The following is a 22,396-nucleotide window of genomic DNA, read 5'->3' on the forward strand; positions in this document are numbered from 1 at the left end:
CTCACCACAACTGACTTTGCCCATGGGCCCCTGGACACCCGACCTCACATCCTCCCACATGGAATAAAATGGAAATGGACTAGAATGATGAGTGAAAATGATGGTGTGGTACCTCTTGATGTTCAAAGGGGAAAGCAGTCTTTGCCCCATCTGAGCTCTCACCAGCTCTGATGTCCTCAGACAGGGAGACAGCCAGCAGGGGGTGGGGCGACAGGCCCACCCTGCCCGGCCCCACCTCCCCATCTGGGCTTGTACACTGCAGGGATCCTGAGTCTAGCCCGGACGAGGGCTCTTTCTTATACACCCTGCCCGATGACTCCACTCACCAGCTGTTGCAGCCCCACCACGACTGCTGCCAACGCCGGGAGCAGCCTGCTGCTGTGGGCCAGTCAGGGGCGAGGAGAGCCCCCGACAGTCCCGTCCTAGAAGCAATGTGGGATCCTCCATTTCACTCAGGTTGGTGGCAGGAGCAGGGCAGGGAAATGGAACAGGCTGGGGGTGACATGAGCTAAGCATCCACAAGCCAGTAGTAACAGTCTGCAAAGGTGGGGCTTGGTAAGGAGCCAGCCACAGCACTGATGTGGGAGGGATGGGGCATCGAGGGTGGCTGGCCACTTTCCTTCACTGCTGAAGGCCCAGTAGGTCTGTGGGATGTCCAGGTGGGTTCTACTCCAGCGTGATAAGCTGCGGTCCTCAGCCTCTGAGAAAAAGGCCATTTCTCCATGTCAGAGGAAAAAACCCTTTTTGGTCTCTGCATTTCAAGGCCATTCACAAATACCATTTGCCGCTCATCACACTAAGAGGCATTCTCTAATCATTCTGAAATGCCTTGCTTTGTTGAGGCTTGTCTCTTAATTAAGGAATAAGGTTGCCTCAATCATTAAGGAGCCAAATTCTTATAAACATCATCATCATAACTCTTTGTACTTCCACAGAACTTTTTCTCCAAGGAGTTTGGGGCCATTCGCACTAAGCCCATCCCATTGTCTCCCTCCATGCTAGTCTCCTTGGAAATCAGTGGATACTTGGTGCCCTCACCAAGTGTCCACTAATGTTTCTTAGCTTCTCTGTGTGCATGCCCATGTATAGGCAGATCCTGGACCCTGTCTCTAGGAGATTAAATTTAAAAGATGCTGGGTCCTAAAGCTCGACCCAGCATCATTTAAACTGGACCGTGTCAGTCCGGGGGGACTGGATTGTGAGTGGGATAGTTGTAACCAGAAGCCATAGCAAAGGGTGGACTAGCAGCCTAAACACAGAGCAGGGCTTCCTTCTGCGTTTCGCGGGCTCCACTGACTTCATCTGCTCCTGTGGTGTGGGCTCAGTGCTGGAGTCTCTGCGGTCCCAGCATGAGTGGGAAATGGGTGCAAGTGGCCCTCCCTGTTTCGATGAGAGACCTCGGAGGAAACCGAAGTGCCCTTGTCTCGGTGGTTTCTGTCCTTTCCAGAGCCAGTGTAACCACCTCCACCATAGATAGAGATTGGCCCAGTGTCACTGGGTGTTGGCTCCTCGGTCAGTCTGGATTTTAATGGTTCCTACTCTTTCTTCCCTCAGGGCCCCCATGCTGCTTGGGCCTTGCACCAGTTGAAGAGGTGGACAGTCCTGACTCCTGCCAAGTGGGTGGAGGAGACTGGTGTCCCCAGCACCCCACAGGGGCCTACGTAGGACAGGAACCTGGAATGCAGCTCTCCCCGGGGCCACCGGTGTGTGTGTCTTTTGAAACACCACTTCCCACAATTTAGGCAGAATCCAATATCCCAGAAAGACTATATATATATATATATATTTTTTTTTTAAAGAAGAGACAGAGAAAATTGGTATTTATTTTTCTATTATAGCCATATTTATATATTTATGCACTTGTAAATAATGTATATGTTTTATAATTCTGGAGAGACATAAGGAATCCTACCTGTTGAGGTTGGAGAGGGAAAAGAAAGAAGCCGCCACCTAACAGGAGTCCCCCAGGAAAGCGCCGCACAGGCTGGCACGGGACAGACTCCTAACCTGGGGCCTCTGCAGTGGCAGACGAGGCTGCTGGAGGCCCACAGATAAGCTGGCAAGAGGAAGGATCCAAGGCACATGGTTCCTCACAACCACGAGGTTGAAAAGCAAGGGTCACAGTATCACAGCCTGGAGACACCCACACAGATGGCTGGATCCGGTGCTACTGGAAACATTTTCCTATGATGCCCATGAGAGCAGACCAAGATGTGTACAGCACTATGAGCATTAAAAAACCTTCCAGAATCAATAATCCGTGGCAACATATCTCTGTAAAAACAAACACTGTAACTTCTAAATAAATGTTTAGTCTTCCCTGTAACCTTCAACTGAGTCATGTGTGAGTCAGCATTTTCTTTAGATCTTAGAATTCAGTCTCTGAGTATTTGAAGAAGATACCCACTTACAATATTTTCAGGTCCTTCAGAAATGAGATCTGGAAAAGGTAGCAAAGGTTTCTCTTTTTTGTTTTTTAAAACAGTGAATGTCAGTTGTGCTTGGATTCATACAGAACACATTACTGTCTCGTCCACAAGGGAACCGTTGTACAGCAGACCAGGAAAAACAGAGTCACAGTTCTCTTACCAACTGGACTTGAGATGAAGTTTAGGTCATATTGAAGACATAAAACTAATCTTTTTTATATAGGTGTGTGTTGAAGACCAAGTATTTTCTCCAAAATACGATAGCTAAGTGCTGTGCCACACATGGACATACGGTGCGTGATAAATTCACTTGGTGACTTCCCTTCTTTCCAAAGATACACCAACATTGCCAGAGTAGTTGACTCACTAGTTTAAAATCAACATTTACATACTGTTGTCCAACCAAAGGATCAACCATAGCTTCTTTTTTTAATTGAAATTTTAAAATCTTTAGTATGTGGAAGTGGAACTAGATGGAGACTGATGCTTGCAAATGAAAACCTTACTACACTTTTGAGTTTTGGGGCTGGAGGGGGGGGGGGGGCGCTGTATTTTCTAGATTTCAGTAAAATTGAGTTACAGATGAAATGCCACTTGAGACAATCTCATTAAGTGGGGGCCAGACCCTGGCTTCTAAACCCGAAGAATTCGATAAACAGGGTCCTAGGGCAGCCTGGGGCATTGAGTCACTCTGACTGTTTAGGGCAAGTGCATCCTCTGCTGGCCAAAATAAGTATAGCACCTGCTATTCCTCAGACTTCTGCATCCTTTTTCCATCAACAGTTCAACGTCAGAGAGAACTTCTTGTGGAAATGCAGCGTGGTTTTCAGGAAAGCAATATTTTAAAAATATTTTTTAAAAAGAAGGACTGTAAGAAACAGGTAAATGATAGGAAATGAGAAGCAGAGCAGGGAAGAGAAGAGAAAAAATAAGATACTGTGATTTCAGACAACCTGGCATCACGGCCCAGAGCTCACTTCTGGAGTGGGTAGAGCTAAGGCTCTCAGTCATTGCTTTGCTATCCAGAGGCCTCCCAATCTGAGCTGTAACTCACCTTCTAGCCACACTGGTTTTTTACGTTTTTTCTTTTGTTTTTTTTTCTCCTTGATCTAAGGTAGTTGAAAAATGAATTTTGGTGAGCTTTTCTGAAGTGATATGTGAAACATCTGCTTTCTGCACAGCACTGGAATCATAGCACTCAATGGTTTTAGCTCTAAAGAAATGTTTAGTGCATGGCTCACAGACCTCCCTAAGTGGGGAGCCCGCTGTGGTAGGACAGGCTGGCTGGCAGGCATGAGCAACTCCTTTACTCTGAAGTTGTGACAGAGGGGCTGGACTCTGCGGTTTCTGTTTCTTCTAATGCTGAGATTGATCATCGGCGATACTATGGATGAAAGTTCAGAATAGCCAAGTTATATGAACAATTGACCCACAAGTAACTCAGTGTAGGCTGATTTTTGGCCTCACCCTCAGAGGTGAGGCTGCTCCTCTGGGAGCACAGCAGGAGGCAGGAAAGTGTGCCAGGAGCAGGACAGCTTCCCAGCCACCCACCCATGCCACACCTTGTTGGTCTACTTGGGTTTGAAGCTTAACTTCCCAAAGATTCAGGTGCTCTAACTTAACTACAGATTTAAGACTAAGCCTGGAATCAAGTTGAAATGAACCTAAAGCTATCAACGTTTTTTGTCCAATTCAAAATAAAGTAATTGAGTGTTAACTGTCTTGTCAATTCTGCAAACATGCGGAATGAAGCCCTGAATATTGCAGAATTAACTAGTGATTTAGTTTAGCTCAGTTTGGGAATAATTATCCCGATTAGTTTTCCTCTCAGTTGAAATGCGCAGCAAATCCTGACGTGGCTCTTCCATAGACTCTAGGTTCACTCTTGCTGCAATCAGAATCAGAATTTCAGAATGGGAAGGAATCCATTCTACCAATCCTTCATTTGTCAGGTAATGAGGCCCAGGAAGATAACATAACTTCTCCTGATTCTCTTACCAAGGGGATGGTATCGCCTCTAGACTTTTCTCAGAGACCAGCCACTCTCTCTAGGTAGCTGCTGCTTGCAGCCGCCAGCCCCTATGAAGGCCCCCGTAACCCTCACCTGACATTTACACCCTGTTCAGCCCCCTCCTACATCACACAGGGTCAGCCTGTGACCCATATGACAATAGTGACGGTATGTCACTTCTGGGTTTGGGCTGTAAAAGACTGTGGCTCTTGTGTGCGTCATTCTCTCTTGCTCTCTCCCTCACTCTTGGATCACTTGCTCTGGGAGAAGTCATGTCCTGAGAAGCCCTATGGAGAGGCCCACATGGCGAGGAACTGAAGCCCTGCCTAATGGCCAAGGGAGTGAATTTGTTAGTAGCCCCTCCAGCTCCAGCCAAGCTTCAGATGGCTGCAGCCCCAGCTCCTAGTGTGACTGCAACTCCACGAGAGACCCTGAGCCAGAACCCCCGGCCAAGCTGTCCCCAGATTCCTGGACCTCAGAAACCCTCTCACTCCTGGGTCAGATCATAAGTTTGTTGTGTCAAGCTAAGTTTGGGGTAATTTTTTATCACAATAAATAAGACATTCAGGGCTATGACTTGCATATTTTTAAAAATACTCAAAAGGCACACATGGTTTAGGATATACAACAAAAAAAAGTGATTTTTTAAAAATAAGTGGGTGCTCTCCAGTAGAGAAGTGACTACATCAGAAATTAATGGTGACAAGTGAAAACAATAAGGTATTCTGACCTCTTAAATAGGAATATGAAGGAATCTTAGGAAGAAAATAGGCCAAGTTGCCACCTCTAAGAATATTCTGATGTACAAAGAAAGCAAGTCCTGTATCTAATTTTGGGGGGCAGATTAGCAGGTTAATCACAGGTGAGGAAGACTTGGCATTGCTGAGTTCCCTTCTATATTTATGCAATGTTCCCTTCTTCACCCACCCTTCTCGGTGACCAGCTTATCCTGGAACAGCCTCAATGGAGTCACTCATTAATACAAAGGTCTTAATCTAAAGAGCTATGCTCTGTTACTAACAGGATTCTAAATGTCAGTGAGATTATCCTTCAGTGGTTACAGCCATGAGCTTCAATGAGCACTTACCCCCAAACCAAAAGGACCCTCTTAAATTAGTTTAAAATGTTATGCATAATCAAAAGTGATTGTGAAAGATGATCTCTAAGGTAAATCTATTTCATTGTCTCCTCGTCTATATCAAAACCAGCAAATGGCCCAAGTAAAACCTGAAGAAAATGGCAGAGGACATGAGAAACTATGGGGAAAACTTAGAATTCTGATGGAGTTGCAGAAATCTTTAGAGAAAAGCCTCCTTATTGACTGTTTTATTAAGCACACCCCTCTGGTCCACTCAGAACTGAGGAGTCTACAAAAACTGGGCTATCCAAGAAGGCTGGTTATTTTCCTGCTTTCTGCCAACCCAAAGCAAACTGCTCTGCCATATCTGTTTGTATTTCCTGACTCCCGAGCCCTCAAATAACTGCTTTATGAAGTCAACAATGCCAAAACTGAAAGTTGCAATTCTGCTCTAAGATATAGTTGGCAAAATGTCTTTTTCTCCTGCATCCTCTCAGAGAACACTTAATGACATCTAAGTTTATTTTCTAAGGATCAAGAAAACAAAGTTTTCTCACGAATTGCTGAATGATAGTTTTTCTTGCCAATGGCTAAAAATTCAGCATACCCCCAAATCGAATTTTCCTAAAACAAAATATATTACAGATGATTTACAGCAATCATGAAACAGCCTTCTGAGACTTCATATTCAATCTAGTAGGTTCAAAACATCTAAAATTATTCAGTTTCATAACAGAGGTTGGGTGCTGCATTCGGTTCTAAGATAACCAACTTGTAGAGAGATTCTTAAAGCTACGTGACTAGATCTGGTTTTAGACTTTCAAACAAGTTAACTTTAAAGTAATAAGATTGTTGGAGGTGACGAGGAGACAGAACTTCAGGTGAGTTATGTCAGAAATCTTGCATGGGTTTGCGAAAACAGCAAACTCAAAGGTCCGCGGGCTGCATCTCTTTCTCTTGTGGAGACCGAATGGGGGGGAGGATAAGACCACCTTTCCTACGCAAAAGAGCAATCTCCTCCTTTAAGGCTGAAATCCTTTCCGCCTGGAGTTGGATCAATTCAGTGACCTCCTCTCTTGCCACAACATCTGCTTCCCGAAGGCTCTGGAAGGCATTGCCCTGTTGAAAGAAAACAGCTCCCTGTTGAAGCATCATGTGGCATGTGAAAAACTCCATGCCTTTATACTGTGTATCTGTGATGAGTGCTGGCCTGACAGTCACCCTAAACAGCCACTGCTCCTTAATCTTAGGAGGCTTCAATTCCTCTGCTAAAATCCCACCGTTAGAAATGTGTGCCTTTGGACTAATGAACAACTCTTCAAGTGCAAATCCTCTTTGGATGAGTATACTTTAAGCTAGCTATCAGTCATTCATTACCTGGAGAGCTCATCACTGGAATAATAAAAGACAGAGTATGTCTTCCTTTTTCTGTACAGCCCGTATTTCGGTTCCCAGAATGAAATCTTCTGTTTCCTCATCTGAGTTATTTCCCTGTCCCGCTGAATCCTACTCATGTTTCACACATCACTTTCAGGGAGGCCTTCTTTGCCCCATGGACTAGGTTAGGATTTCCTGCTTTCTGTTTTATTGAAACATCCATTATACATATATATCACTATAATTTACAGAATATTATATGGTTCATTCTGAACCATATAATATTTATGATATTTGACCATTTTTTAAATCTAAAAGAATGACAACTTAATATGGCATGACCAAAGTGCTTGTTTGATACCTATCTTTCTTGCTAGATGCTGTCTTTTAGAAACAGGGCCCCATATGACTAAGCCTCACCACTCTGCCAATACCTGCCCTAGTGCTTTCTACATAAGCAGATGCTCAATAGCATTCGAATGCATGAATACATCTGTGAAAGGAAACACATAATACTGGTGTGATGCCCACTCTGTGCAAAGTGCTTTGCATATGCTCTCTTATCTAATCCCCAAAACGACTCTGAACTGGGTGGTATCATTCCAGTTTTACAGATAAGGACACTGAGATTCAGGGAGTCATTAACTGGCCAAGTCAAGCTGGAAGCAGGGTTAGAATCAGGTTGCCTGATGCTAAAAGTCCATACTTTTTCCATTACTCCTATGTACTATAGCAGACCTTCATAGTAAGTAAGGGTTACCCAGCACCCTCTGTCTCTTTTCCCTTGCTTACGTTTATTCTAGAGGCCATGAAAGCTAAACACTAACCTTACCCATTTTCTCTTCCAGCTAGAGAGAGCTAAGTGGATATAATCTGAAACTTTTGCTCCTTAATAAAAGGGACAGAAGAGGCTGGTGCATGGATGTGAAACATGGGAGCTGAAGCAGCTGCTGTGTGACTTTGACGGAAACTTTGGGAAATCACAGAGATACGGGCTCTGGCATCATGACCTACAAAACCAAAGCCTGTAGTCATCTTCCTCTAGACTTCTTGTCAAGTGAGAAAAATGACTCCTATTTGTTTAAGCTACTCTTAGTAGGGCTTTTGGTTACTTGTAGCTAAAAGCATGCCTCATATACCAACTCATGCCGAGTCACTCCAGTGGGTTATTTTGAAGTCACCTCACTTTCCCCCCGTTCTCCTCACCAGACTCAATCAAATTTTGGCTATTCTTACTTTGAAATGACTTTTGACATTTGACACATTTTTGCTGTCACCAGCTATATCCCAATTCACGCCTACATCATTGTAAGAAGCAATGGAGTCAGCGTTGGAGGCAGACAAACCTGAATTTCAAAACTAACTTCACCATGCATTAGCTCTGAGAGCTTCAGCAGTTACTGAGCTCCTCGGAGCTTTAGAAAGTAGTGTTTTGAGGATTAAATGAGATATCCTATGTGAAGAGGCCATACATGTAAAGATATACTGTGTAAAGAGACAGATACTAGTAACTTCCTCTCCCATTCAACTGATCTCCTGCCTCTAAGCTGTTTCCTCTCCAACGTATCTGGACTGATCAAAGCACATCAGCTCAACACATGTTGACTGACTGCTCAATCTGTGAAGATTTGGGTTAGGTATTAACCTTCTCAAACACTGCCTTGATCCTTCACTCAAAAGTTCTTCAGTGGAAAAAGACCCCTCAACATTCAAATTCTAGTCTTCTTTCACATCTAATCTTCAATTATAAGCCTTCCTAATCCTCCTAATTCACTTTTCATGGAATAAACAGCATTATTTCTTACTTTGGGACTTTTGTTTAGACCAATGATTCTTAAACTCTAGTGTGCCTCAGAAACGCCGGGAAGGCTGGTTCATGCAGACTGCTGGGTCCCTCTCCTAGGGCTTCTGAAGCAGTACAACTGGGTTGGGGCCTTAGCACCTGCATTTCAAACAAGTTCCCAGGTGATGCTGATGCTCCTCTTCAGAGGACCAAACTGTTAGAACACCTAGCTTAGACCATTTCCAGGGTGCTGAAAGAAAATATAAAGCAAAGAAGACCAAGAGAAACAACTGGCCTTTTGCAGGTAATATTGTTAAGTATATAACATCGAGTTTAGAATATGCTATACACGTGTTAGGTTCGTAGAGGGCAAGACTTGGATTGGGTAAATGTTTATTAAGTATTATCCACCACACACAATGTATTAAGTATAACGTTAGGCTGGCTAAATATTATATAATAGCAAGTTGAAACCCACACAAAGTAACAAGCATTTTAATAAGATAACCAGGTAGATTTCACCATTCGAGATGCCCACTTCAAGTCAAATGAAATAAGCAGATATTGGAAATAGATGTTTGACACCAAATTCAGGGAATATAATGGTGTCATTATTTATACCTAAGTAACCTTACACGTCTCCAGGACCAAGGCAATTCTATTGAGTAGTACATATATGAGTTCATGGCACCCAAGAGGCATTCAATAAAGCTAGTCCCTCAGGCCCACTGTAATGTGGCTAACACCAACTCAGTGTCCTGAGGGATGCAGATGGTCTGGAAGTGGTCCAAGATCAAGCAAGGTTTGTTTAAATGCCAGTACTTAACATTCTTGTGAATAGCTACCTTTAACAGAGCTTCCTCAATTCTGAAAAAGGGTCTGAAGAAAAAGAACATACCTGCTGATTCTGTAGTGTATTCAACCGAGAATCAAGTTTCTTCTTTTCAATACACAAATCATTCATCTGATAAAGCTTTCTGGTGTGTTCTTTTGTCTTCATCATCAGTTCGCATCGCATTTGAGCAATCTTTTCCTACCAGGGTAGGAAGATGCAAAATAGATGTAGTGAATAAGAGAAGAAATGAAGAAAAATGAGTGTCCAGATTTGGTCAAAATTATCAGGCAAATGGAACAATGTGCCCATATGAAAATATAATCAGAAGCCAATAGGAAAATGCAACAGAAACAATTGCATTGGGCCTGGTTTGATTAAAGATAAAAATGTAAGCATGCTCAAGAATAGGAGTAGGTAGAAATAAGATAGACATGGATATCATTGTATTATTGAGGAATGAAATCACTATGCATACTGATTGCTGGTACTCATTACTTAAAAGGAAGGATGATAATTTAAGCAGCTAACTTTTCTATATTGCTCTTTCTCCATCGTTCCCCAGTCTTGGCCCTGGACCCTTAAGGTAGATGGCTTCAATGGCCACACGTATGTATAATGGCTTTCTTTTGTTTTCTTATTGCTCCATTAGTTGCTCACTGCAATCTCAAACTTCTGGGCTCCAGTGATCCTCTGCCTAAGCCTCTCAAATAGCTGGGACTACTGGTGTGCAACACCACACCCAGCTAATTTTTTTAAATTTTTTGTAGAGACAGTGTCTCACTATATTGCCCAGGCTTCCAACAAATTATTTTAGATTGCATATATTATTGGCAACATTCCCTTAATAGGGACCAGTCCCACTGACATGAACACTATTTGCTTCTTTAAAGTACAGTGGTACATGTTGGATTAGAAAAGTTGAGATGGAACCATTAGACAACACAGCACTAAGAAGCTCTCCTCCTACCCCATCTGCTAATGAGATAAGACAGGAAGCTGGAGAAGTCATCATGATTTTGTGGACTTATAAAATCTTTGTGAAAGCTCCTACCACCGAATCAGGCTGGAACAAGGGCATGGCTCATCTCATGGCTCAGGGAACAATATGTAGGCATTGACATCCTCTAAGACTCTGTCAGCCAGTCTATGACTTGTTACCAAATTTATTACTTAAAGGTGTTTCATCATTTCCAAATTGGCACAGCATGCAAAAGCCATAGAGTAATACAATTCTAGCCTGAGAGGAGAGCTGCTCCATTTCTAAAACGGTCAGAGTAGTTATACTTTTTTTAAAAATTTAGGTTCAGGCATACATGTACAAGTTTGTTACTTAGGTATATTGTGTAATAGTGAGGTTTGGGTTTCTAGTGGACCCATTACCCAGATAGCAAATGTTGTACCTAGTAGGTAATTTTTCAACCCTCACCCCACCATCCTCTCCTGGATGCTGGAGTCCCCAGTGTTTATTATTTTCATCTTTAGGTCCACATGTACCCATCGTTCAGCTCCCACTTATAAGTGAGAATATGCAGTATTTGGTTTTCTGTTTCTGAGTTATTTCATGTAGGATAATGGCCTCCAGCTCCATCTGTGTTGTCGCAAAGGACATGATTTCATATTTTTATGGCTTCATAGTAATCCATGGTATTCTATATACATATACATACATACACACATACACAGCACATTTTCTTTACCCGAATGCTGTGAGATGATATTTCATTTTCTCATTGTGGTTTTAATTTGCACTTCTCTGATGATTAGTGATGCTGAGCATTTTTAAATATAATTTTTGCCTGCAGAACATTTATACATTAATGTAAGTCTCAAAATGGGACCTCTCCATAATCTTTCATCCATTTCACGTCATATTTATATGCACCCTGGACCCCAAAACCTAGTGCTGGTGCTCTCACTCCAAGATAAACAAGTCCCTCTAACTAAGTGAACAGTAAGGAAGCCGAGAGAGGCCTAAGATCCTGGGGCAGCCAAACGGGGCTCGCAGACTGGCTCCAGCTACGTAGATGCTTCACGGCACCACTTCCTGCTCCCTGGGATTTCTTGCCTCCAACTAGATTCAACCAAAGATCACCTGCCTTCTCCTCCTTACCTCCCACATCTTCATCTCCTTCGCATTCACTAGCTCCTTTCGAAGTTTTCTGATCTTCAGTTCTTCAAGTGTTGTATTAACAGAAAGCGTCTGAAGGGCTTCCAGGTTTACCACACGGCCGAACTTGCTGATCATGAGCTGACGGACTGTTTCCTCCATTTCTAAAAGAAGACAGTCACTGGCTCAGGTTGTTCAATGGCTCCCATTGTTATAAATGAACACCAGAAACAATAAAGTTCTAAGGAACTGCTTTTGCAAGACAGTGAAAGATTTTATGTCATCAGTGATTTTTCTTCTGTGATTTTTTGCCTGCTGCTTTCCTCATTTAAAATGCCCATTCAGTATTGTCTTTTCACCTTCTGAATCCTGTATAAAACTGACTCAATGTTCCCAAGTGGCTCACAGACTGATCTGCCCCTCCTCAGACTCTTAACAGGCACCGACTAGATTATGAGCTTGTCAACTTTTTCAAATATGGCACTTTACAGGATCTAGTATTAAGAACAGAGCAGGCACTTCAGAGAAGTCTCCATCTTACTCCAAGTAAATAATGACAGTCCCTTTGGGAATTCAGGAGGCCCTGTTTGGTCGGCCTGCCTACCCTGCTTTCTCTTCCCCCTGCTTTCTCATGCCTCTCCTCCTTACCACCCTACTCTAGACACACTGGCCTCCTCTGTGCTTCTCAAACATGCCAGGCTCGCCTCAGCCTCCTTTCCTCCAATCTGAACTGCTCTTCCCCAGAGACCCGCATGGCTTGCTCCTCCCAGCCCATTTTCTAAAAGCAAGCTGACACTGGAGCTGTGTCTAAGGGCAGGCTCTTACCCTCTAGCCAGGGAGAACCGCGTTTGATCAGGCGTGCTGCCTTTCCATGGAGCCTGTCCTGCCCCTGCTGACCTCAGCACTCTTTTTCTCAATCCATGTTTAATTTTTCTTCTTAGCAATTATCTAACATGTCATATCTAACACACAATATCTTTTACTTTAGTTTTTGTCTTTCCCCAATGTGGGAACACTAGAACACCTCTCCAGGAAAACATGATCTTCCAACAGGACTTCCTCAATGTCCAGACTCTCCCCTGAGCAAAGTCTGAAGGCCTTAATATGTAGTGAGATGATTCAATTATTTTATAGTGCAGAAATTAGTATTTGGGCATAACTGTTACAATTTACGTTTGAATTAGAATAGTACAATTGGCATGGCTGCCATTATGCGCAATCCAGGAGAGGCTATTCACTTTCTATCCTACGTGTTACCCCATGGACATGTATAATGTGGTGGCCATGATAATCAGTGATGCAAATGAAATGATGAATGGATGATGGGCACGTGTGCTGGCCTGTGGCTGCCTGCCTGGCCTCCTCAGTAAGAGCTTTGATTTCCCCTTAGCTCCACCCCCATGCAAGGGGTTGCCCTCTCGCACAGCAGCCTCACATACCAGAACATGTACTCTGATCCTTGCCAGCTCCACTGTGGAGCCAGCCCAATGTCCTTCTCCTGAGCTGACGAGGCCAGGTAATGCTCACTAGGGACATAAAGTCTGCTGGAACACTTACTACCCACATTCCCCACGGCCATGGGCTGTGTTCTCCCTAGAATGGATAGAACTTTCTCCTTCTCACCCTCATGTTCTAGGCTCTCTTCTTCTTCCCCATTGGATCTAGGGATGGAGAAAGGCAACAAGCTAACTGCAGTGTTATTCATCACTTCTAAGCCATATGGTCCAGCCATATATCCCACTTCTGGGCACATATCCAGAAGAAATGGAAGCAGAGACATAAATAGATATTTGTACACTCATGTTCATCACAGTACTATTCACAATAGCCAAAAAGTAGGAAGCAATCCAGCTGCCCATTGACAAATAAATGGGTAAACAAAATGTGGCATGTACATATAATGGAATATTATTTGCCTTAAAAAGGAAGAAAATTCTGACACACGCTACAACATGGATGAACCTGAAAGGCATTATGCTAAATAGAATAAGCCAGTCACAAAAAGACAAAGACTGTATTATTCTCCTCATTATGAAGTACTTCGAGTACTCGAGTTCATAGAGACAGAAAGTAGAGTGGCAGTTTCCTGGAGTGGAGGGAGAGGAAAATGGGAGTTACTGTTTAGTGGATATGGAGTTCAGGAAGATGAACAGTGTTCTGGAGATGGATGGTGGTGATGGTAGAACAATCGTATGAATGTACTTAGTGCCATTGAACTGTCCACTTACAAATGGTTAAAATCATAAATATTATGCTTTATTATTTTACTGCAATTTAAAAAACAAACTTAGAAATTATTAACCCTAAAATAAAAGGTTGATCAATTAAAATCACATAGTTATGGTTCATCAAAAGCCACCATAAAACAATCAACAAAGTAAAAAGACAACTCACAGAATTGGAGAAAATATTTGCAAACTATCTATCTGACAAGGGCTTAATAACCAGAATATATAAGGAGCCTGAACAACTCTATAGAAAAATATATGCTAACCCAATTTTTAAATGGGCAAAAGATCTGAAGAGATAGTTCTTAAAAGAAGACATACAAATGGCAAACAGGTACATGAAAATGTGCTCAACATTACTGATCATCAGAGAAATGCAAATAAAAACTACAATGAGATATCATCTCACCCCTGTTAAAATGGCTTTTACCCAAAAGACAGGCAGTAACAAATGCTGATGAGGATGTAGAGAAAACAAAACCCTCATACACTGTTGGTGGGAATGTAAATCAGTACAACCACTTGGAGAGCAGCTTGGAGATTCCTCAAAACACTAAAGACAGAGCTATCATATGATCCCGCAATCCCACTGCTAGATAAATACCCAAAAGAAAGGAAATCAGTATATTGAAGATAAACCTACACTCCCATATTTATTGCAACACTATTCCTAATAGCCAAGATTTGGAAGCAACTTAACTGTCCCCCAACAGACAATGGATAAAGAAAATGTGGTACATGTAGACAATGGAGTACTATTCAGCCATTAAAAAATAAGATTCAGCTGGGCACAGTGACTCACACCTGTAAGTCTAGGCTTTCTGAGGCTGAGGCAGGCGATTGCTTGAGCCCAGGAGTTGGAGACCAGCCTGGGCAACATAGCAAGATCCCATCTCTACAAAAACATGCAAAAAATTACCCAGGCATGGTGGTGTATGCCTGTAGTCCCAGCTACCCAGGAGGTTGAGGCAGAAGGATCACCTGAGCCCAAGAGGTCAAGGCTGCAGTGAGTCAGGATTGCGCTACTGCACTCCAGCCTGGGAGACAGAGTGAGACCCTGTCTCAATGAGAGAAAGATCTTGTCATTTGCAAGAACATGTATGGAACTGAAGTCATTACATTAAGTGAAATAAGCCAGGAACACAAAGATAAACTTGCATGTTCTCCCTTATTCATGAGAGCTAAAAATTAAAACAACTGAACTCATGGAGATAGAGTAGAATGACAGTTACTAGAGTCTGGGAAGGATAGTGGGGGTGGGGGATGTGGGAATGGTTAATGGGTACAAAAATAGTTGGATAGAATAAATAAACTCTGGTATTTGATGGCCCAGCAGGGTTACTATAGTCAATAATAACTTAATTGTACATTTTAAAATAACGAAAAGAGTATCATTGGATTGTTTGTAACACAAAGGATAAATGCTTGAGGTGATGATACCTCATTTACCCTGATGTGATTATTAGACATTGTATCTCTATATAAAAATATCCCATATATCTTATATATATACCTACTATGTACCCACCAAAAATAAAAGTTGAAAACAAATTTTTAATTATCTTTAAAAAGCCTCCACAAAAGTGAAAACAAAAAACCAAAGGAAGATATTTGAAAAACCCATAACCAACAAAGGACTAGGATCAAAAAAATTAACTCCTACATATCAATTTTTTAAAAGGCAAACAAATCAAGAGAAAAATGAACAAAATATACAAACAGACATTTTATAGAATAGAAAACATTAAAGGCCCAAAGATGTACAAAATGTGCTTAACCTTATTAGTGGTTAGGAAAATGAAATTAAGACCATGAGTCACCACTTTATACTTTCCAGTTTGGCAAAAATTCAAAGTCTAATAAGATTATGTATTTTCAATGATGTATGTAACTCAAAGGGGACTCTTAAGTACCACTGATTGGAGTGTAAATTGATATAATCATTTTGGAAGAGAATGTGACATTATTTTTTAAAGTTAAACACTTATATGCCCTACCACCCTGTTCTACTTTTAGGTATGAAACCCTTATACTTTTAGAAACGCTTGTAAACATATCCCATGTACAAGAATTTTCATAGCAGAATTGTCAAAGCAAAAAAACATAAAGCAATTTAAATGTCAGCAGAAGAATGAATAATTTTAGTAGAATCATATGATATATTTTACAACAATGAAGACAACAGCTATATGCTATACCACATCTACTCTTAGGAATATATTAAATGAAACAGTATGTTTCAAAAAGCTACATATGATATAATATTTCTACAAAGTTCTAAAGCAATATATTATTTAGAAATACATGTAAATATGCTATAACTATTTTTTAATGAAAGGGAATGTTAAACATAAAATTGGGAATAGTGGTTATCTCTGAATATGGGGAGACAGAGAATGGGATGGAAAGAATGCACACAGGTAGATGTTACAGTGTTGGTAATATTATTGTCAATAAGTTGGGTTGGTGGGTTCATTCTGTTGTCATTCTCCACTGCTTATATGTATGTTCCACATATCAAGAATTGCTAAAGTAGTTTAAAAGATAATTATCTTTACATTATACATCTTATACTCTATACATCAATTTTAAGTGGATTAAAAACCCAAATGCAAAGGGCACTACTAATTAGGAAACTACTGAAAATTATCTTTTTAAATTGACAAAAATTGTATATATTATCATGTGCAACATGCTGTTTTGAAATACATATACATTATGTAATAGCTAGATTGAGCTAATTAACTTATGCATTGCCTCACATACTTTCTTTTTCTTGTTGTGAGAACACTTAAAATTTACTCTTAGCAATTTTCAATAATATAACACATTGTTATTAACTATAGTAATCATAGTATACAATAGATCTCTTGAAATTGTTCTTTGAATCTCAGTGAAATTTTTTATTGTGACCAACATCTCCCCAAACGGTACCCCAGCCAACAACCACAGACCCTGGTAACCATCATTCTATTCTGTTTCTATGAGTTTAACTTTTTATACTCTGCATATAAGTGAGGTCATGTGGTATTTTCCTTCTGTGCCTCTTATTTCACTTAACATATGGTCCTCCAAGTTTATCCATGTTGTTGCACATAATAGGGTTTCCTTCTTTTTTAAGGCTGAATAGTATTTCGTTGTGTACATATACCACATTTTCTCTATCCACTCATCTGTTTATGGACACTTAGGTTGATTCTGTGTCTTGGCAATTGCGAATAATACTGCAGTGAACATAGCAGTGCAGATATCTCCTCTGCATACTGATGACTAATTTCATTTCCTTTGGATATATGCCCAGTAGTGGAATCGTTGGACCAAAAAAATCTTTATGATCTCAAAATAGGAAAGGATTTCTTAAGCAAGACACACATACATACACATAGTGCACAAACCACAAATAAGTAGATTGATAAAAATTACTATATTAAGATTTAAAACATCTGTATCCAAAAGATACACCAGACAAAGTAGAAAAAAAAGAAAGAAAGAAAGAAAGATAGCCGGGCATGGTGGCATGGTGTGGCTCACGCCTGTAATTCTAGCACTCTGGGAGGCCAAGGCAGGCAGATCACCTGAGGTCAAGAGTTCGAGACCAGCCTGGCCACCAAGGAGAAACCCCGTCTCTACTAAAAAATACAAAAATTAGCCGGGCGTGGTGGCATGCACCTGTAATCCTAGCTACTCGGAGGCTGAGGCCGGAGAATTTCTTGAGCCCAGGAGCCAGAGGTTGCAGTGAGCCAAGATTGCACCACCGCGAGAGAGGTGAGACTCCAGCCTGGGCAATAGAGTGAGACTCTGTCTCAAAAAAAAAAAAAAAAAAAAAGACAAGTTACAAACTAGAAGAGATTTGCAGTGCATTACACGGACAAAAAGAACATATTAAGAACTCCCTAAAATCAATTTTAAAACAAAAAGTAGAAATCAAAAATGGGCAAAGGATGGGACAGGCAAGTTACAGAAAAGAAAATAAATAACTGGCAAACAAATGTATGTAAAGATGTTTAACTTCATCAGCAATCAAAAAATGTGTATAAAAACCACAATAAAATATAATTTAACATCTCACAGACTGGCAAAAATATTAAAGTCTGATAATATCAAGTGTTGCTGACAATACGGAGCCTGAGTAACTCTCACACACTGCCGGGGGAGGATGAATTTGTTCAACCACTTTAGGTGCAGCTTGGCAATACCCAGGAGAGCTGAAAATGTACATATCCCTCTGTAAACCACAGATCCAGTACTAGGCTTCACCTTCTCACACATGTGCACAGGGAGATGTGTACAGAAAGGTTTACTGTAATAGTGTCTGTAATAATGAAAACTAAGAAATATCTTAAATATCCATCAATAGAAGGCTAAATAAAATCTTTAATATTCATACAATAGAATATTGTAGCAGTAAAGTGAATAAACTATCTGTAGTTTATGGATAACTCAAAAATTGGTTCAATAAAGTGAACCACAAAATGATATAAATATCATCACAATTAAAAATATGCAAGTTAGGTCTCCATATTGTGTGTGGACACATCCATACGTGTGTGTGCATACCTAATGGTGAACCCCGAGGAAGGAGCAGCAGAATCGCATTAGAAAGAGATGGGGTTTCAATTGTATCTCACCGTTCTCTTTCTTAAGCTGGGTAGCCTTGCACTTGGATTACTATTGTATTACTATTGTATTATTCTACATTTTAATCATACACAAAGAGAAGATGATTCTATGACAAAAGATTTCTCCCTTTAAAATACAAAAGCGAACTTTTCATGCCATCAGGAGAAACGGTGAGTAGTGAGAGGCCATGGTGTTCTTGTTTCCCTTCTCAGTGGTTCTGAGTCTGCAATGACTGTTTTCACTGTTGGAGACAGTCGCCTGGATAATTCCCTTTCTTACCAATAAACCTTACTAGCAAGGCCATGGGCTTCGATACTCACTATGTATGGTTTTTGTCATTTCTCTCTTTTCTCGGATGAGCTGTTTACGTCTCTCTCTCCATTCTTTGTTGAGTTTTTGCTGCTTGGAATTTTCCTCCTGGAGCTCACGGATTCGTTCTTGCAGCCGTCTCAAGGCGTGGTTAGAGAAGACCAAAGTACCAGAAAGATCGCTAGGTATTTCTCCAAATACCACATACTCTATCTACAAGCATAAAACAAATCAAAAGCAAATAGATAAAAACACAGATTCTGTATATGGCAACAAAAAGCATAAGAGGCGCACTTCCTTCTCTGCCCCTTGTTTAGCTCCTTGCCTTTGGGCTTCTCCATCTTCCTCACCGAGTAACACTGGCCAGGCAAACACAGAAAGATGCTGTCAGGTAGAAAGCCACATCACATCTCTGTGGGGATAGCAAATCCTCCCACACAGATCATGCCTATTATCTACTGCATAATGATGTGACAAACATTTCAGGGCTGGCATACTAGGCAAACCACTACATTGAGCTCATCCAGTTTGAGTCAGGTTACACAAAACACACATAAGGCTGATCTTGTTGTTGTTGTTGTTTTCCTAAAATACAGCTTTTTCTCTTAACCTGACAAAACACAATACAATGAGCCTTTTCTCTTAATGATATGTATTCCTGCAATTTAATATGAGTTGCAATTCAAATAGAAATGAACAAGAAAAGTAAAAAAGAGAAAATATTTTCCTTTTGTCTTGACCTCCCTCACCAATGAGTAGAGACTAAGCAAAGGTCATTTTAGCATGATTAGTCCATGTATAGATCAAGATGGTGTGACAAGTGATATGGGTATAAGAGCCAAGATTTCACCCTCTGAACCATTCCATTCTTAAATCATAGGCTCCTTGCTTCTCTAGACTTGAAATGACTGATTTCCAAAATGCTAATGGGCAATAGGGAAATATGCATGTTTTGATGTTACTCTTTTATAGCAATCTGACAGTGGATAAGACAAGTGTAGGTGTCATTCTACAGGTGGAATTCTCAACAAAGAACCACGATTCTTCCCATTAGTGAACCACGAATCTTTGTCTGAAAAGCTTCGGTGTGATGACGCTTCTCAGACAGGATGGAGCAGCCTCCCCAGATGCATCACCTGGTGGAGCTTGAGCGGAATCACAACCAGCAGTTCATTCAGTCGCTGCTGCTTCTCTCGCTGATAAGCCTCCAGGGCCTCCTCCGCTGCATTCAGATTAGTTGCCACAATTTTCACCTGTGGAAAGCCCCATGTCGTGAAATGGTGACAAGACTCAATGAACATACACTTAAAGATGGTGAATGAAGACATCCTGGGAGGAAATAAAGTATGAGCAGAATCTGCTTCGTTGGACTGTGATTAAGTGCATGATCCCAGTTTGCAACTCAGGAATGCATATTATTTTCTTTCTGCCAAGTTATGATCCACATCACCCTTTCAATCACTTCTATGACTCCAGAGTTATAAAATTTTGTGAATAAGTGCCCAGAAAACATGTCCTCATCTCCCTTTTATTTTGTGCATGAAAAGCAGCCCATCACCATGGAATGTCTTTGACAGAATGGTGGGAGTCTTTTTGGTCATAATGACTTCAACAAATTTCATCGCTTTAAAGCAATGAAACTGCTAACTATAGTATTCTAAAGCACATTCTCCACGTCCTAGAAAACGTGAAAGTATTCCAAATCATTTCCTATTCACAAGAGGAGAAATAATACATCAAAAATATTTCTGAACATGAATGAAGTTAAGTGATGTTGCTCTAGACAAGAGTACCTAAGAGGGAAAGTGAGCAGACTAAGGCAGAAATTGATCAATATTATACCAGACGTTTAGCTTGGTGGTCTCCAACATGGGATGCGTGCACCCCAGATGATTAAAAAAAAATCATCTATTGGGGTATAAATTGAAAATGTCAGAATTTCTATTTCTATTTATTTTTATCTCCTTCTATTTAATTTCTGTTTTTTGTGGATGTTTCCTACTGTACAAAATATATAATAGTTCATAAATATAATTTATAAATACATATACATTTATTGTATGGGGAGGGGCTCCATTTTCATTTTTTTCACTTATAGAGTAAACTCATCAGAAAAGTCTGGAGACCAATGACTGAGATAAAGTAAGTCCAATTATCAAAAAAGCAATGTCCCCCACCACAATTTAGGGAGAAAAAAACCTGGCCTTAACATTTGAAATGTTTCTTTTCTGAGAAGTCTTAATACTGTCATTACTATGAAAAGGCAATATTGTAGCTAGGAGGATGTGTAGCATTTTGAGAGGATAAATAAGTAGACAGATCGCCATACTTTTTTTGACAATGTATCATATTCCTTTTTGAGGTTATCAACAACTTTCTTTTCTTCAACTAAAGCCTCCTCAATGTCCAGCCTTTTCTCTCGAAGTTGAAGGGTGAGCTCAAAAAGAGCCACATCACAATCTGCCAAGAGAATTAAAATAAAAACTAGCCTCATTTGTTATGGAATGCGGTAGTACTAAAACTGTGAACTTTGGAGATTCAGAATCAATAATGTCTATTTATGGATCCACTCTAGCCAGCTTTTAAGACACTTACGGCTTAATTGTTCCAGGTTGAAATTATTAGTAGTATTAATAACCATAATAATAATAATAGTGTTGATGTTGTAAGCAGTACTCTGAAGCAGGCTTTGTGCTAAACCCTCTATGTACATTATCTCACTCAAGGCTCATAGATCCTGCAAGGCAGAAACTATTGTTCCCATACATAGGTGAATACCTTAAGTCTAAGAGAGGTGACATAACTGGTACATAACAGAATGGGATTCAAGTGCATTATCTCTCTATTCTTTCCACAGTATCACACTAAGAGCCACCTTTGTCTACCAAGTCATAGAGAATGTAGAAATGGAATACTAAAATGGAATTCAGGAAGTTTAGACCTAGCCCTAGTGCTATCACCACACTAACTCTGAGTCATTGCTCAAGGCATGTAATTATCCTGCTAAAAAGTAATGAGTTGGCATTAGAAGGTTTGTATGCTCCATTTCGCTTGTAAATATTATGATTTTTAAAGACTATTGTATTCAAAAGTAAAACAAGATCAAAATTTTATCTGAAATTAAACTTTTAAAATTTAATTAAAACTTCATTTGAAATGTCTAGAAAAACAAATTACAGATCCCAAAACGTCTTTTTTCTCTACTGAACCGTTCATCTATTGAAACTGTAGGAAATTGGTCTAGCTGCTCCAGATGGGTTTCACCAGTGAAAACAGTGAATGTAAATTGCCAAGCATTTCCAGGAGACTAGTCAAAGCGCCCTTACAAAACAGATTTGCAACACAAAGATTTGAATAGGTTTGTCAAAAAACGAGATTACTCTAAAATATATATGTAAATTACAGTCTGGCATTTCTTTATAAAATTAAACTTGCTACACAATTTATAATTCTGAATCAACTGTCAATTGTCTGCATATTATTTGTCACTCATACATGGCTGCCTAAGAGAACAGATAATAAATCACCCAGAGAGCCCCCAAAAGTATTCATTAACGTTTTCCCTGACCATACTATTGGAAATAGCAACGTTCCTCTCCACCCTCACTCCTGAACTCCC

At 40.5% G+C, this 22,396-nt stretch overlaps 2 protein-coding genes across 2 annotated transcripts in view; one reads left to right on the forward strand and one right to left on the reverse strand.

The window, feature by feature from the left end:
* The window catches only part of BOC (BOC cell adhesion associated, oncogene regulated), a 76,991-nt gene extending 74,658 nt beyond the window's left edge, over positions 1-2,333 (forward strand). Inside the window, exons 19-20 of the mRNA XM_025375369.1 lie at positions 263-456; positions 1,555-2,333. Coding sequence (XP_025231154.1) covers positions 263-456; positions 1,555-1,742 — 382 coding nt within the window. The 3' untranslated portion in view covers positions 1,743-2,333. The remainder of the gene's footprint in view (positions 1-262; positions 457-1,554) is intronic.
* Positions 1,804-22,396, reverse strand: part of CFAP44 (cilia and flagella associated protein 44) — a 148,934-nt gene continuing 128,341 nt past the window's right edge. Inside the window, exons 30-35 of the mRNA XM_025375368.1 lie at positions 21,107-21,237; positions 19,914-20,030; positions 18,789-18,990; positions 11,624-11,784; positions 9,577-9,711; positions 1,804-6,637 (exon numbers count right to left, since the gene is read on the reverse strand). Of these exons, the coding sequence (XP_025231153.1) occupies positions 6,446-6,637; positions 9,577-9,711; positions 11,624-11,784; positions 18,789-18,990; positions 19,914-20,030; positions 21,107-21,237 (938 nt within the window). The 3' untranslated portion in view covers positions 1,804-6,445. The remainder of the gene's footprint in view (positions 6,638-9,576; positions 9,712-11,623; positions 11,785-18,788; positions 18,991-19,913; positions 20,031-21,106; positions 21,238-22,396) is intronic.

This window comes from Theropithecus gelada, chromosome 2, assembly GCF_003255815.1.
Source record: "Theropithecus gelada isolate Dixy chromosome 2, Tgel_1.0, whole genome shotgun sequence".
Lineage (NCBI taxonomy): Eukaryota > Metazoa > Chordata > Mammalia > Primates > Cercopithecidae > Theropithecus > Theropithecus gelada.